Raw genomic sequence first — 16,350 nt, 5'->3', positions numbered from 1 at the left:
TGGGCCCTATGTTGATAACTTTCAAGGAAAATGTTCGTGACAATGAATTTTTTTCCTGCATTTCAAAAAAATGTATGCAATTTAGAGAAAAGGTGTACACAATGTAAAAAAAATGTTCCGTGCCGTTAAAAAAATGTACGTTGCATTTTATGGAAATATTCCCGCATTTGAAAAAAAATTGTTCATGAAATTATTTAAAATTTATATAAAAATATGAAAAAAAATTCACCTAGATTATTTTTTTCTTTCCATTTAAAAAATGTATCATGATATTTTATGAAATATTCACGTGTTTTGAAAAACTATCTGTGAAATTTTCAAAAATGTGCATACAATGTAGAAAAATATTTCCATAGTTTTAAGAAAATGTTTATTTCCATTTTGAAAATGTAATACGTGTATTTGAAAAATAAGTTACCATGCATTAAAAAAAGTGTTCAAAACATGGACACCATTTATATTTTAAAATGTCCAACATGCATAAAAAAATGTTCCATGTGTGCTCTAATAATGTACATTCTGTATTGAGAAAAATTAGACATGTTTTGAAAACAAAGAAAATGATAAAAGCCGAAAAATAAATAAAAATAATCAAAGAAAACCAAAAGTAAAAAAGCGAAGAAAAAATAACCAATGATAAAACAAAGAAAACCAGAGTGAAAAATAAAAATAAAACCAAGAAAACCATGAAATCAAAGAAAAAGAAAATAAAATGAAAAAAAGTAAACCGGTCGAGCCTCGAACCTAGAGCGATCGGCCGCAGCTAAATTGGCCAGGCCGCAGTTAAGCCCAGGTCGAAGTCTCTCGCCCAGATCGGGGGTTTATGTCTCCTTCCCCGCTGAGAAAAGAAACAGCTCGTGGCAGCTCCCTGCAAAAACCCTAGCTTTACCTCCGCCACCAAGCGCCTCCACGATGAAGCTCGTCAGGTAACCGGTGCGCCTTGTTCGACTTTTTTCTAGGATTCAGTTTCGATTTCCCTGGAATTTACTGATTCTTCCGGTGCAATTTTCCGCCCAAATTGGTGCGGATTTGGGTGGCCTGCAGATTCTTGATGAAGCTGAACAACGAGACGGTGACCATCGAGCTCAAGAATGGCACCACCGTCCACGGCACCATCATTGGTATGCTGCGCACCGATCTTTACTGAGAGAACTAGATTTTTTGTGTGGGTGTTAGGTGGGTTGGGGGGGGGGGGGGGGGGGGGGGGCGTTCTTTGCTGAGGTGGTGGGTTGTTCACTTGTTTGGTTCGATGCATTTGGTGACGGCGCCAGCGCGGTGTCGCCTGTTTGCTATGACTTTTAAGAAGCCACTTGATTTTCTGTGCAAAGCATCTGTCCCTGTCATTGGAATCCATGGACATAGCAGGGCTGTTTGTTTGTCTTCAGCGCTGTCATCTGCTTGCTGCCATGTGGAGCTAGTGTGCACTTGAGCCTTCCTTTTAGTCGAATCCTGCGGCTGTCTGTATTTTTGTTTTTGGTTAAGCTTTTATGTGTATCTCTTGTTGCATCTTTTCGTAGTTTACTTATTCAGGTTACTAGTAGTAGAAGTAGCAAATTCTGATGGGAATTGTTTGATTAATTTCTTGCAGTATCCTGATTTCAGTAGGTAATGTTGCTTATGTCGTGGTAAACCAAACATAGATTGGATAACTGTTGAGCGATGACAAGACGTTGATGACCAGATGATTAGGTTACCGGATGTTGAAATGGAAATGGCAAAGAAAGTATCAAATGAAACCTAAAATGTACTCCCTCCGTTCACAAATATAAGATGTTTTGGATATTTCAATATGGACTACATATTGACTGAAATGAGCGAACGAACACACTAAAACGTGTCTATATACATCTGATTTAGAAAAAGGTTTGAACATCTTATATTTGTGAATGGAGGGAGTATTTTCTTACTGAATTACCTTTTTCATGTTTTGAATCCCTGGTGGAATATATTAGGTTTTGTAGGAAAACTTCAGGCGGACAGTTTTCTATGCCTTGCTAAGTAAGCTTTAATAGTGTGTATTTTGACATTCGTTCTATAGAATTTCTGTCTGTAACTTGATACAAGGTAATATTGCTTATGTTTGCTATGACTTTTAAGAAGCCACTTGATTTTCTGTGCAAAGCCTCTGTCCCTGTCATTGGAATCCATGGACATAGCAGGGCTGTTTGTTGGTCTTCGGCGCTGTCATCTGCTTGCTGCCATGTCGAGCTAGTGTGCACTTGAGCCTTCCTTTTAGTCGAATCCTGCGGCTGTCTGTATTTTTGTTTTTGGTTAAGCTTTTATGTGTATCTCTTAATGTTGCATCTATTCGTAGTTTACTTATTCAGGTTACTAGTAGTAGAAGTAGCAAATTCTGATGGGAATTGTTTGATTAATTTCTTGCAGTATCCTGATTTCAGTAGGTAATGTTGCTTATGTCGTGGTAAACCAAACATAGATTGGATAACTGTTGAGCGATGACAAGACGTTGATGACCAGATGATTAGGTTACCGGATGTTGAAATGGAAATGGCAAAGAAAGTATCAAATGAAACCTAAAATGTACTCCCTCCGTTCACAAATATAAGATGTTTTGGATATTTCAATATGGACTACATATTGACTGAAATGAGCGAACGAACACACTAAAACGTGTCTATATACATCTGATTTAGAAAAAGGTTTGAACATCTTATATTTGTGAATGGAGGGAGTATTTTCTTACTGAATTACCTTTTTCATGTTTTGAATCCCTGGTGGAATATATTAGGTTTTGTAGGAAAACTTCAGGCGGACAGTTTTCTATGCCTTGCTAAGTAAGCTTTAATAGTGTGTATTTTGACATTTGTTCTATAGAATTTCTCTGTCTGTAACTTGTTACAAGGTAATATAGCATGTTAAATAAACTCAGCATGTGCTAGCTGTACTTACCTAAATGTTGCCACAAGCTTGGTTCTGCAAATCTTTTCATGGTTGATTGTTTAGTCTTGTTTTCCACGTCCATTTAAAGTTACGTGCTCTTAGTTGAGACTGCAGCATCTATAGGTTCCATAGTCCCTGTATACGCCTGTTAATAGACAGGCTTGACAAATCTGGTGACTGAGAGCATGTTAATTCATTTTATAGATTTAATTGTATTTGTTAAGATGTTAAGCTAGTTAATTGAAATGTATTCTGCAAATGTAATTCTGTGCAGTAAAAATGCTAAGAATATAATGTTTCCTTCATGAGCTGGCATCGTTTGAGAGCATGGTTAATAGTATAGCCAACTGCTGGCTCTGTATAATAGTCATGTCATCTACGAAACTACTTCACAGACGACATTTGCTTGCACGATCCTGAGCCGATGCCAAATCCAACAACTTTTTGTACATTGGCGCCTTGAATGGATGGTGTGAGATGGAGTGTCGTGCTGAAATCGTCTGTGAATGTCGTCTGTATAGCAGTTCTCTGTCATCTATAGCCTAACTAAAAGCCAACCCATATAATAGTAAACTATAGGCATTTTCTACTTTATCACTACCTGCCCCTTCTCCTTCTCTGACAGTGCTTCTTGCAGCCTGTGCTGAGCTAGCTACTAATTTATAGCCTGTTTCTCTTCTCTCTCCTCCAACTCATCATAAATATGATATGGCACCTCTTATGTCATCCTTTATACTTGCTCTGATATAGCAATGAACAATTTACTATGTTATGAAGTTCTAACAACTTCAGATAACTAAAGTTAATCTTCCTTTTTGAATAATAACATCTGCAGCTGAGATAGTCATGCTGGTGATTGATTTTAGGAATGTCCTCAAATACTTTACATATCCCATTCATCGGATCTCACTTCATTAGACTTTCTGATCTTTCCTACCTGTGATATCTACACAACACAATCACTCGAAATTTGTACTCGATGTAAACCACATGTTAAGGTTGTAGGAAATATTGTTTTGTATTTTCAAATTTTTTCAAGTTATTGAGTATCTAATGTGAACATATAGGAGTTTTGCTGGAACAGAGTTTGAAAATGGCATGAGCTGTGTTGTTTTAGTAAAAGTAGTGGATTCTGGTTTCAGAAGTGCTAGTCTTGCATTCATATCCATATTTAGTTACAATTAATCTGTCTGTCAGTCCTTTGATATAAATTTTTTTCTCATCATTTTGTATTATGGCCTGTAATCATCCTGAAGTGTATTCATTAGTAGTGTATGCATGTGTCCTGAGTTCATGCCTATTTTGTAGGCGTCGACATCAGCATGAATACTCATCTGAAGACTGTCAAGCTCACACTGAAAGGGAAGAATCCTGTTACCCTTGACCACCTTAGTGTGAGGGGAAACAACATTCGATATTACATCCTTCCTGACAGCTTAAACCTGGAGACGTTGCTGGTTGAGGAAACACCAAGGGTGAAGCCTAAGAAGCCTACTGCAGGTTTGGTATTAGTGTCTTTCTGTGTTTTATTTTGTTTATTATGCACTATCACTGGCGCCGTCCTCTGAACACCCCTTCCTTCATCTGGATGCAGGGAAACCTATGGGTCGTGGGCGCGGCCGTGGTCGTGGGCGCGGTCGTGGCAGGGGGCGCTGAGCTATGTTATACCTTGGAAATTTTGCACTGCATGCTTGTGTGCAGTGTAATCTGGTTTCTTACTTGTACGGAGCAATATTCTTATTAGAGCCAGGAAGACATTGATATTGGCTGTACCAGCTGTTCTTGATGTGGAATTATGTTGTTGGTGTTTGACTGATGTTGATAAATAGGAAGTTGAGTTATGGAGACAAACCTTGGAATCGAAAGGGTTTAGGCTTATTAGTAGAACTAAAACCGAGTACATGATGTGCGGTTTCAGTACTACTAGGTGTGAGGAGGAGGAGGTTAGGCTTGATGGCCGGGTGATACCTCGGAAGGACATCTTTCGGTATTTGGGGTCAATGTTGCAGGAGGATGGGATATTGATGAAGATGTGAACCATCGAATTAAAGCCGGATGGATGAAGTGGCGCCAAGCTTCTGGCATTCTCTGTGACAAGAGAGTGCCACAAAAACTAAAAGGCAAGTTCTACAGGACGGCGGTTCGACCCGCAATGTTGTATGGCGCGGAGTGTTGGCCGACTAAAAGACGACATGTTCAACAGTTAGGTGTGGCGGAGATGCGTATGTTGAGATGGATGTGTGGCCACACGAGGAAGGATCGAGTCCGGAATGATGATATACGAGATAGAGTTGGGGTAGCACCAATTGAGGAGAAGCTTGTCCAACATCGTCTGAGATGGTTTGGGCATATTCAGCGCAGGCCTTCAGAAGCTCCAGTGCATAATGGACGGCTAAAGCGTGCGGAGAATGTCAAGAGAGGGCGGGGTAGACCGAATTTGACATGGGAGGAGTCCGTTAAAAGAGACCTGATGGATTGGAGTATCACCAAAGAACTAGCTATGGACAGGGGTGCGTGGAAGCTTGCTATCTATGTGCCAGAGTCATGAGTTGTTGCGAGATCTTATTGGTTTCACCTTTAGCCTACCCAACTTGTTTGGGACTAAAGGCTTTGTTGCTTTGTTGTTGTTGTTGTTTGACTGATGTTCTAAAGTGTGCTAGCTTTATATTGCGGGTGTTCAAAAGTGTGCTATCTTTATATTGCGATTACTGTGTCATGATTCCCATTTCTAGGAAATTTATCTGGGTGCTTGTCAATTTTGTTCATTTTCTCTATTTTTAACAACTTGGTATGTTCCAAGCATGGGAGAGACAAAGTATGAGTAAAATATCCGACAAAGTTGAACAATGGTTGTGACTATTGCTATTGGGCAAATATTAAATGCATCATCAACAACAAGCACAAATAGCGTGAACAAATACTGCGCAATGGAAGGATCAGGGCAAATATTGTGACATGGATCAGGGCAATTGCTGCACAGCCATGTCTGTAGTCTACAAAGCATTATTACATCGAACAAATGAATATCCACACCATTTAGTTACAGACACAAATGGACAGAAACTATAGATGTTTGCTTTACAGAAAGATTGCGCTGTGTAGACAAGCACCATTGATGAACATTTGCTCACTGATTACACCGTCAATGGCGGAAGGAAGGACAACAACCTGGGCAGCTGTTTTCAGTCTCACATGATAGGACTTGGTCGTAAACTTGCTTAACTGCAGCAGCCACCTGCTTGAGAGGACGAGCCAGCACCACCTCCAGATGCATTGGGGACAGCATAGCCAACTTTGATTCCGTAGGACTACAGCGAATAAGGAAAGAACATTATACATTGAGAACATTAGTTTGGGGGAGGAGCAGTGCTAGCCTAGCCAATCAGCGCTACAGGAAATGAAAACAACTACTGTTTCAGAATCAAGCAGAAGAGACGTTCTTAGAAGAAGAATGAATGTAAATCAAACTTTGGTTTCATCTATTCGCCAACACTACTATAAAGGACGAAAAGCTGCATTTATGGGGTATCGAATGGAACAAAAGGAGCTGCCAATGACAAAGCAAAAAATACAGGAGACAAGAAAAGAGAGAATATATAACTGGAGACTCATCTAATCACCTATCCACACTCATCCCCTGATGCTTAGATGATCAAATGCTAAGAGAAGCACATGATCGCACTTCCAATTACTACCTAACACAGAAAAGTTTGTTGACCTGCCCAAGTACACCTGTCCTCCTACCAAAACTTAAATGCTTACAACCTGATAAGATACCCTCTAGACATATTACCAAGATCTATATGGATCTACAGTTGCACATTTTTGAGATCTCTTGGATCTCACATGGAACAAGCAACATATCCCCAAAGCCATTTTGTTGCATTTTCTTATGACAAGATCTCCAGTAAAAAACTGTTATACTCCCTCCGTTCCTAAATGTAAGTCTTTTTAGAGATTCCAATATGGACTACATACGGATGTATATAGACGTATTTTAGAGTGTAGATTCACTCATTTTGCTCCATATGTAGTCCATATTATACTCTCTAAAAAGACTTATATTTAGGAACAGAGGGAGTACAAGTTATGTATGGCACCAGAAGGAGACCAGACCAATATATTTAACTTGGTTATTTGATAAACAGAAAATCCAAGCAATTTAACACTCACCTCATTAGATACATCAAAAACACCATCTTGGATTTTCTTGTATATTGTTCCAGCCGTCTTAATGAATGCCTGCACCACAAAAAGGATGAGTTTTCTTTTTGGACACAAACTAAAAAGTGTAATCCCACAAAGCACACTAGGAATAAACCATCACCTCCTCAACATTTTGTGCTGTTTTTGCAGATGCCTCCATAAAGACTAGACCATGCTCCTTGGCGAACTGTTCACCCTCCTCGTAGCTGACAGCCCGTCTATGAGACAGATCACATTTGTTTCCGATTAACATCACTGTCATATTGGCATTTGCATGCTGTCTTGCATCTTCTAGCCAGCTCGCAAGATGGTTAAAAGTTTCCCTCCTGAAGTATGGTCAGTCAGGTGGAAGGACCATTAGCATGCAGAAATTTGAACACAAAAAGTGTTGTATTCCCAAACCTACTGTACCTGGTGATATCATAAACCAAAAGAGCACCAGCAGCACCTCTGTAGTATGATCTTGTTATAGATCTGAATGATTCTTGGCCAGCCTGTAATGTGAAGAAATGATAGGTATGAGATGGAGGGCTCTGTGAAGTCGAACTCAACAACCACGGTGGATCCTGGACTACAGAAACATGCAATCCCAAGCAAAATCACATGCCAAAGCAGTCATCAACAGCAAAACTTGTTATGTAACTAAGGAAAAGTAAATCATAACATGGTATGATGAACAAGCTAAAAGAACAAGTATAAACATGAGTGCGAAACTCTTAAGTTAAGTGGCCACAAAAGGACCCCTTCGGTAACAAAAATGTCCCCATAATGGGTGGAAATGCAGTCAAACCATTAGAACTTTAATTAAAAAAAAACAGCTTGATGAATACATACTATTTAGACCGTCTCAAGAAATGCATACTAGTAGGTTTATCTGGGAAACACTGGATTACTATAATCTTTTATTAGGCTTTGCAAATATATTACATATTACAACGGAAATTGGTGACCAACAGAGAGATGGAAGTTGGTTTTTAGAATCCGTGCCAAAGCAGCAATGCCCAAATGGGGCATCCTTTTCTGACCAGAGAGAGTGATCCATATCTAACCAAGATAACTACTAATATACTGTAAACTAGCATATGACAAGACAATAAAGCAAGGAATGTATGCTTCATTTACTCCCGGGGGGCAATACTGCAAGCAGTAGGAGGGAAAATAACTATACTGGCCAAAATTAAATTGCATCTGAATCAAGAGTTGCTAGTTGTAACAGAAAGGGCACGGCGTGGAGCACGAACCGTGTCCCAAATCTGGAGCTTGATGGGCTTGTTGTCGATGGTGATCATGCGGGCGCCGAACTCGACGCCGATGGTGAGGTCGTGCACGGGCTGAAACCTCTTGTCGGTGAACTGCAGCAGCAGGCATGACTTGCCCACGCCTGCAAAAAGAAAAGACAAGCAATCACGACGCGCTAAAAGAAAAGCAAGCGGCGCGCATGGGCCAAGAAAGCAGCTCAGCAGCGTCGCGGATCCGATCCTATTCCTACCCAGGGGCCATACGGGAGAGATTCGGGAGGGGCAGGGGAGAGATTGTGCGAACCTGTGTCGCCGATGATGATGTACTTGAAGAGGTAGGCGTACGACATGGTCGATCCCGGCGGCGGCGAACGGATCGGAGGAGCGGCGAATTGCCAAGGATTCTAGCGTCTGATTGGTTTAAGAGAAGGGAGGTGGAGGGGAATTGCGGGCGCTTGTGCAACCGACGCACGCGACAGCTATTTTGATGGCAAATTTGACAATTTTGGCCTCGGGACGAAATCATTTCACAGATTGAACTGGGTGCGAAACTATTTCACTTCTCTGACCTTTTTGTGTAGCGCCCGTCACGCCGGCGCCACACCGTATTGTGCAGCGCCTAGAGCGGCGGCGTTGCACACCTGTCCACCGTGGCAGCCCCTGGACCCGCACTCAGCAGTGCAGCGCCTAGCCGCTAGGCGCCACACATGTAATGTGCAGCGCCTAGCGGCTGTGACTTATCCAGCCACTTTGCTGCCCCCCACCCCGCCACACCACACATTCTCCCACTCTCTCCCCGAGTTTTGGCCCCACACCCACTCTCTCCCCCTCTCAAATCCTCTCCCAAATCTTGCAAATTTGAAAAATTTGTCCGTGGATTTCGAAGTCAAATCCTCCCTTAAGGTAATATTCTCCGATCCCCTTGTTTTGATCCAAGTAAAGTTCTCCCATTGCTCATTTGTTGCTAGTTTGGGAAAAACCCTAGTTTTGTTTGGATCTAGAGATTTGCATGGAGATGTGAGATGTTTGTTTGCCAATTTCTATGATTAGGCTTTGTTAGTATGCTAGGGTTATTCTTATGGGTGCTCTTATGTTGGTGCTAGAGTTAGGTTTAGGGCTAGGGTTATGGTTATGGTTAGGGTTAGGGTTAGGGTTAGGGTTAGGGTTGTTGTTTGATATATATATTAGGGTTTGTATTCCGTGTTTATCCTTGGATTAGTCTCATGGAAGTAATGTTACCTTGTGTTCTTTGAATGCTTATAGGGATGGGAAGAACATGTGTGTTTGTTCATCATGGGGACAAAGACGCCATTTTGAAAGGCAATATAGAACCGGACCCGGATGAGCTTGACATGGTGTTTGATAGTAGTCCTAGCTATGCGGAGCTCTTGCAACAAGTTAGGAAAGATTTGAATTGGATGGACCCTAGTGATATTATTGAGTTGGAGGGAAGGCATAATGTTGGTTTTGGAATGCACATCCGTTGGAAGACAATGCGTGTCAACTCGGAGCAACGTTGGGTTGCATACAAGGAGACGGTGGCCGAATCACTAGACAAGGCTCTTGAGTTATTTGCAACGAAGAAGGTTGATTCAAGTTTGCATTTGGACTTGAACCGGAACCCCTCCCCTTAGGTTGCTAGTAGTCCCCCACCCTTGAAGCGAGATGAAATTGTTGAACCTCTTTTGACCCAAGAAGTGAGGCCAACATTGAGCCCGTTTACAAACAACCAAGATGAAGCTTTGCAAGAGGACAATGATGAGTATGCGGACGATGACAATGAGTTTGCGGCTAGGCGTTGCACTGTATAGTGTAGCGCCTCCGGGCTTGGCGCTGCACAAGTCTGTAGCTATCCAGAGAGCCACAGAAGGTAGGCCTCCAGTTTGGGGCAAAAATTTCGCTAAGTGTTTGTGCAGCGCCTAGCTCGGAGGCGCCTCACTCTACAGTGCAACGCCTAGCCGCAAGGCGCTGCACTATAGAGTGTGGCGCCTCCGGGCTAGGCGCTGCACAAGTCTGTAGCTATCCATAGAGCAACAGAAGGTACGCCTCCAGTTTGGGCCAAAAAATTCGCTAAGTTTTTGTGCAGCGCCTAGCCTGGGGGCGCCACACTTTACAGTGCAACGCCTTGCTGCTGGGCGCTGCACTGTAGAGTGTGGCGCCCGCCAGCTAGGCGCTGCACAAACACTTAGTGTTTTTTTGTCATTCATACTGGGTCATTTTCAGCCACAGTTCAACATTTCGTATAATAAACATTAATGTTTAAAAAGTGTTCACCAAAGACATCATTTCTTAGAAAGGACCATCACAATAAGTTCAAGTTTAACATAGAGCTACCACCACTCCAAGTTCAACGACATAACAAATTCCACATTACTAATAGCTACAACCACTCCAAGTTCAACGACATAACAAATTCCACATTACTAATAGCTACCACCACTCCAAGTTCAACGACATAACAAGTTCCACTCTAAGTTCAACATTATAAATAAAGGACGATGACTAGTGCTTTCCGCGCTTGCTGGCTCCTCCCCCCTGTTGACGCTTATCTTCTTCACCTTCCTAGGAAGAGGAACCCGCTCCGACTCCGGCTCCGGTTCCTCCACGTCATCTACATAGTCATCCAAATAGTCATCCAAAGCCGCCATCCGCGAGGTGCCGACCGTCCTTTTGCCTCTTTGGCCTCTTTGGGTGAAGTCTTCAGGTGTGTACTTGTTCATTCCCTTCCTAGGCTTCAACTCGTATGCAGACCGAGCCTGGTACGTCCTCACGGTCATATCATCAGCAACCTATGCATCAACAGAAGATATGGAAAGACCGTGTGTGAGGATATAGTTAGCAATGCATCAACAAATGGATATATATCGTCATGCCATACCTCTTGGGTGACCACACCCACATCCTCATCCTCGAAAGGTTCACCATGGCCCTGCCCCGAAGCGGGATCTGATGGTGTCGCCGACCTAGACCGTTTTGGTGATACATACTCGGGGTCACGACAACCGAAAAGGTTTGATAGCCGCCTTAACTTTTGGCCCTGGCGCTGCAACATGTACAAGTGAATGAGACATGGAACGTAGCAACATATGTTAAGTGCTAGTTTGAAGGAGATGTGAACCTTAATGAATGCTCGAAGTGCACCTTCCCCATCGCTTTTGCCAGCCGGGGTTGTTTCCAGAATAGTCTCGGTCTCATCGGCTGCTTTCTTGATCTGGGCACGCTATGAACAGAAACGGTATCAAAGTGTTAGGCAAGCGAAGATGTGAATAGTGCGAATGGAAAAGCAAAAAGGGCTAACCACAAAGTTCATCATTGGAGCTGAAGGGATCACTGAGTTGCCTTTCCTGACTAATGCGTTGTACTGGTGCTGGGCTACCTCATCAAAAATGGTGGGTTCTTCCAGAATCTCCTCAGCATACGCCGGCTTGCATACCTCCACGCGGGTACTTGCAAGAAACCATGTGAGATAGTTGTTGAACGCGATCGGGCAGTGCTCACGAAGCTGGGATCGTTTTCCAGCCCTTGCTTGCTCCATACTAAGAGCGAACTGCACGACATACTTCCTGTGATGGTTGGCCCAATCCTTGATCTTCCGCTGCTTTTTCCTATCCAACCTGCAAGTTAGAAACAGAATATTAGCATCATCGAAACCGTCGAGAAGCTGCTAAGTGCTCAAGGTTAATTATATCTTACGCGTGTAGCAACTTGTCCGTGTCCTCCCACTCCGGCGGGTGTGGCTGGAACAAACCAAACTGGCGGAACACCCGATGTGGCAGGTGAAGCTCAACCGCCCAGTTGCATATCAGTGGGCACCGCATATGCCAGAGATCCCTATCCCTAATGCACAACGAATTCAGCCTGAACTCCATAGGGTTACCAAAACTCTCTCCTTTTCCATACGGCTCCCATTTCACCTGCAAAATGGGATTGAATGCAAAATTGATATCGAGTTACGATACAAGCATGATAATCACTTATGCAATGTCGGTTCACCTGCTCAGGCGTGATCGCGTCCAGCTCGCTCTTGTACAACTTGTACATGACCGAGGGATCATCCGTCGTCTCATTTAACACATCCCACTTGTAAGCCTAAGTGGGGAGCCGTAGTGGGTCGTCTTTGTCGTCCCAATCCTCGTACTTCACGGTCTTCGGCCGTCCAACCAGCAAACGCTCCCAGCTCCATATGGAAAGTCCGAGCAGACAACCACCAATACCTCCAGTGTGCCTACAACAGGCTTCGTCCAACTGCACATAAAAGAGAACATGGTCAAATTTGCCGCAAGAGCGCATTGATAATGTATCAATGAAGTGAAAAGGAAACAACTTCATACCTGTCGATACAAGTAAGCCAGTGTCGCCGAACCCCAACTCCATTTGCTATAAGACGGTCAACGCCTTCAGCCACATCCATGGAGCATTCTTGCCTGTGCCATCAGCAAACATAGTCCTGGATATCACGTACCACATGTAGACACGAGCATATGTCTTCACCATGTCCTCATTAGCATCCTCAGGGCAAGTACCGAAGTTCGATGATATCCACGTGAAAGTAGCGCCGGCTGCGACTCTTTCCTTCTTATTATCTTCTGCTTCTGGTTCCCGAGGCTCCGGAGGAACCATACCGATAAGGGCATGCATCTGCGCGCGCCACCCATCAGAATGGGTGTTCATACATAAAGGATTCCCATCGATAGGAAGACCGGTGATCATAGCAATATCCTGGAGCGTCACGGTCATCTCCCCGGTCCGAAGATGGAAAGTGTGTGTCTCCGGCCTCCAATGATCAATAAGCGCGGTGAGTGCTACAACATTGTTGGGTGGCGTCGACCGGCAGACCAACTGAATGAAAGGGAGAAGTCCTGCCTCCCTTACATACGGTGTGTACCGCTCATCATAGCGCATCCATCCAAGGGTGACCCCGTGAGACCGAAGCTTCAGAGGTGCAAGCTCCTACAAATAAACAAATCATAACATTACATATGGGGCATTTGTGTTTGAAAAAAATACGAAATTCATAACACCGGCCACTTTCAGTATTACCCACTGCTCCACCGACATAGCGTACGACCGGTGTTGTTTGTCCCAATGATCATCGAGAAGCCAAACCATCCTAACAATTTCAACAAAGCATTCTTGTCAACACTATTATCTTTTCAATTCAAAAAAACTAAAGTAGGCCTACTACATGCAAGATTCAAAGCATATGTATCCAAAGCATTCTTCTCAATACGAGTATAATTTCAGTACAAATAAACTAAACTAGGCCTACTTCATACGAATAACTTTTCCATAGAAATAACATGTCAATCTATGTATCCAACCATATCTTTTCAATAAAATAAAATAAACTAGGGTTCCACAAATCAAACAAACAAGTGTCACGACCGGTTTTTCAATAAAATAATTATTGAGAGACCAATCCCTTTTACGGACCAGTAAGGAAGAATTCCTTCTCACTGGTAGACAATATCTTGGTCACAGAAGAAAAAAATACCAGGAGTACTAAATATAATACAAGGTTGAGCGGAGACTGCCCAACAATTTATTACATGCACGCCGATAAAACAAGACGGCGGATAGGGTGGCATACTACTAACTCACGATAATAACGGTGGTGGAAATATCACCGCGAAGCGAGTGATATGACTCCTGAAGACTACAGCTCTTCGAGCGTCGGGTGAGGCTCGAGGAGACTTATTGCAGGTGGTGGAAGCGTATATAATACAAGTGACCAATATCCGGGATCGCGCAGGACTGACTGGGACTCCTCTAGGCGTCGGACGCGCTATCAAACTCTTCATCCAAGAGATCGCCTTCGACAACATCTGGCCAAATCAACAAGCCAGGTGAGTACTATGAAAGTACTCGCAAGACAGTTCAGACATAAGATATAACCAATGTAAACATGAAGCATATGAACAATTTATCCAGTGCGTTCAGACATAGAGATAATAAATACTGGGTGCCAAGCGAGGGTCTGAAGGACGCCTCGAGCGGAAACTGCAGAATAGTAATACTGGTGCCAAACGAGGGTCTGAATGACTCCTCGAGAGGAAACTGCAGAATAGTAATGCTGGTGCCAAACGAGGGTCTGAATGACTCCTCGAGAGGAAACTGCAAGAATAATAATGCTGGTGCCAAACGAGGGTCTGAATGACTCCTCGAGGGGAAACTGCGAAAATAATAATGCCACAGTCGGGCGTCGGGGCGACACCACATAAAGGGCTTATAACAGAAAATAAAGGCAGTGCGTGCCACAGTCGGACGTCTGAGCGACATCACATAAAGGGCTTATATTTAAAGTAAGAAACAGAAGACACGCCGCAGTCGGACGTCTGAGCGACGTCACATAAAGGGCTTATATTGCAGTTCAATAATTAATAGTTCGGGAACATAAATTATCACAAGTACGAGACGAATAAAAATTTAGTCCATCCACAGGAATAATAATTAAACTGGATTTACCACTTGAGCTTGTTCACCGGGCACAAGTTTTCCACGCGGATAGATATGGATATACTGATTACACTACTTGATCATGGATACGATGACTTGGAAGGAATTGACTCTGCAGAGTTTGTACTTAACCACAGCCAACGGATTTCAGTAGTCACGGGGACTAGTTCCGCCTACGGTGTTTTGGAAGAAACACGTCTAACCAGTACACACCCAATTCAACCTTCCGAAGCCAGGGATCACCCTCGGCAACGTTCAAGAAAAACCTTGAGACGGGAAGGCTACAACCTCGCGTAGCATGGGACCAAATTTCTATATGCGCGCTCTAAGGGGGTGCCCCCCTCTCGGTCCCAACCGGAAACACCCATGCCCCCTGACCGGATGACTGGCTTTAATCCTGGGCCAAGGTACCATCATCCCGGCCTCTCTGTTTGGTGTGTACACGGAAAGAGATTACCAACTTACTAAACCGCATCCTGGCAAATGAAACATGTGGTAGCACGGAAGGGGGAAAGAACGATAACGTGACTCCGTCCACGTTAACGTCGGAGAAAGTCGGATGACGCAAGGCTGGTATGCTACAACAGTACCACCTTGCTGCCCTTCATGTCACCACATGATTAGGCCATCTCTCATCAGAGATCATCGCAACTTTGGAACATGCGGGGAAAAGAACGATAACGTGACTCCGTCCACGTTAACGTCGGAGAAAGTCGGATGACGCAAGGCTGGTATGCTACAACAGTACCACCTTGCTGCCCTTCATGTCACCACATGATTAGGCCATCTCTCATCAGAGATCATCGCAACTTTGGAACATGCGGGTAGTTGCCATACAAGCAACGAGGTATTTACCGACACTCATATGCCACGCACAAACTTTCAAGCAAACATGCAAAACACTCATCATATCAAATGTTCAAACATGCTTGCCTGGTTCGGAGAAGTCGGAGTCTAGCTCGGCGAAGTTCGCGGCTCCGTCACCTCTTCCGGAACCTACGGCAATCACGAAAAACGGGTACTAACGTGAAAACCAATGGGTGCACAGAAACTTCTCCAAATATTTTTCAAATAAATCCCATAGAAAACTAGACAAAATTTGAAGATTGTCAGAAAAAGAATCACTCAAAAATCCCTTTTTATTAAAAAGTTATAAAGGTTTCTGTCTAGGGACTTATCTGTAATGAAACAGAAAAGTTCCAGGGTTTTAACTGAGAAAACAGAAAACGGTTCGATTGGAAATGCGCAAGCTCAAGAGGGAAAGCGTATTTGCCCGAAGGCGCCAACAGAAAATGGTTCGAGGGAGAATATAACAGAGGCTGACATGCGGGGTCCACATGTCAGGTTTGAAAAGCTCGCCGGCGCCCGAAGACTGCGGTGGACGCCGGCGTCGAACCACGGCGAGTTAGGAGGATCGGAGGGTACCAAGAGCTTCAGCGTGTTCTTCCGCGTCGGTGGGTGGTGGACTCGACCAACGGGGAGCACCATGTCGACGGCGACACTATCTCCAGCGGACGGCGGCTCGGGTGATGGTGGGGAACTCCGGTGG

The 16,350-nt window shown here is 43.7% G+C and overlaps 1 protein-coding gene and 1 pseudogene across 3 annotated transcripts; one reads left to right on the top strand and one right to left on the bottom strand.

Moving 5' to 3' along the window:
- Positions 1-794: 794 nt before the first annotated feature.
- On the top strand, positions 795-4,752 carry LOC123144642 (small nuclear ribonucleoprotein SmD1a). Of its 2 annotated transcripts, none has more exons than XM_044563841.1 (4): positions 795-926; positions 1,045-1,121; positions 4,210-4,401; positions 4,496-4,752. In XM_044563841.1, the coding sequence occupies exons 1-4, from the start codon at positions 913-915 to the stop codon at positions 4,555-4,557; spliced, it is 345 nt and encodes a 114-aa protein (XP_044419776.1). In that variant the 5' UTR covers positions 795-912; the 3' UTR covers positions 4,558-4,752. The 2 variants fall into 2 exon arrangements, with proteins under 2 accessions (XP_044419776.1, XP_044419777.1); XM_044563842.1 differs by having other exon boundaries at positions 836-933.
- Positions 4,753-5,806: 1,054 nt separating this feature from the next.
- On the bottom strand, positions 5,807-8,877 carry LOC123144641 (ras-related protein Rab-2-A-like; annotated as a pseudogene). The gene is made up of 6 exons (XR_006471788.1): positions 8,650-8,877; positions 8,349-8,488; positions 7,519-7,601; positions 7,229-7,433; positions 7,075-7,143; positions 5,807-6,209 (listed from the first exon to the last, which is right to left on the bottom strand). The product of XR_006471788.1 is annotated as a ras-related protein Rab-2-A-like (transcript).
- Positions 8,878-16,350: the final 7,473 nt, after the last annotated feature.

The sequence above is a fragment of the Triticum aestivum genome, chromosome 6D (genome assembly GCF_018294505.1).
Source record: "Triticum aestivum cultivar Chinese Spring chromosome 6D, IWGSC CS RefSeq v2.1, whole genome shotgun sequence".
Taxonomy (NCBI): Eukaryota; Viridiplantae; Streptophyta; class Magnoliopsida; order Poales; family Poaceae; genus Triticum; species Triticum aestivum.
This window is presented reverse-complemented; position numbering and strand designations above follow the sequence as displayed.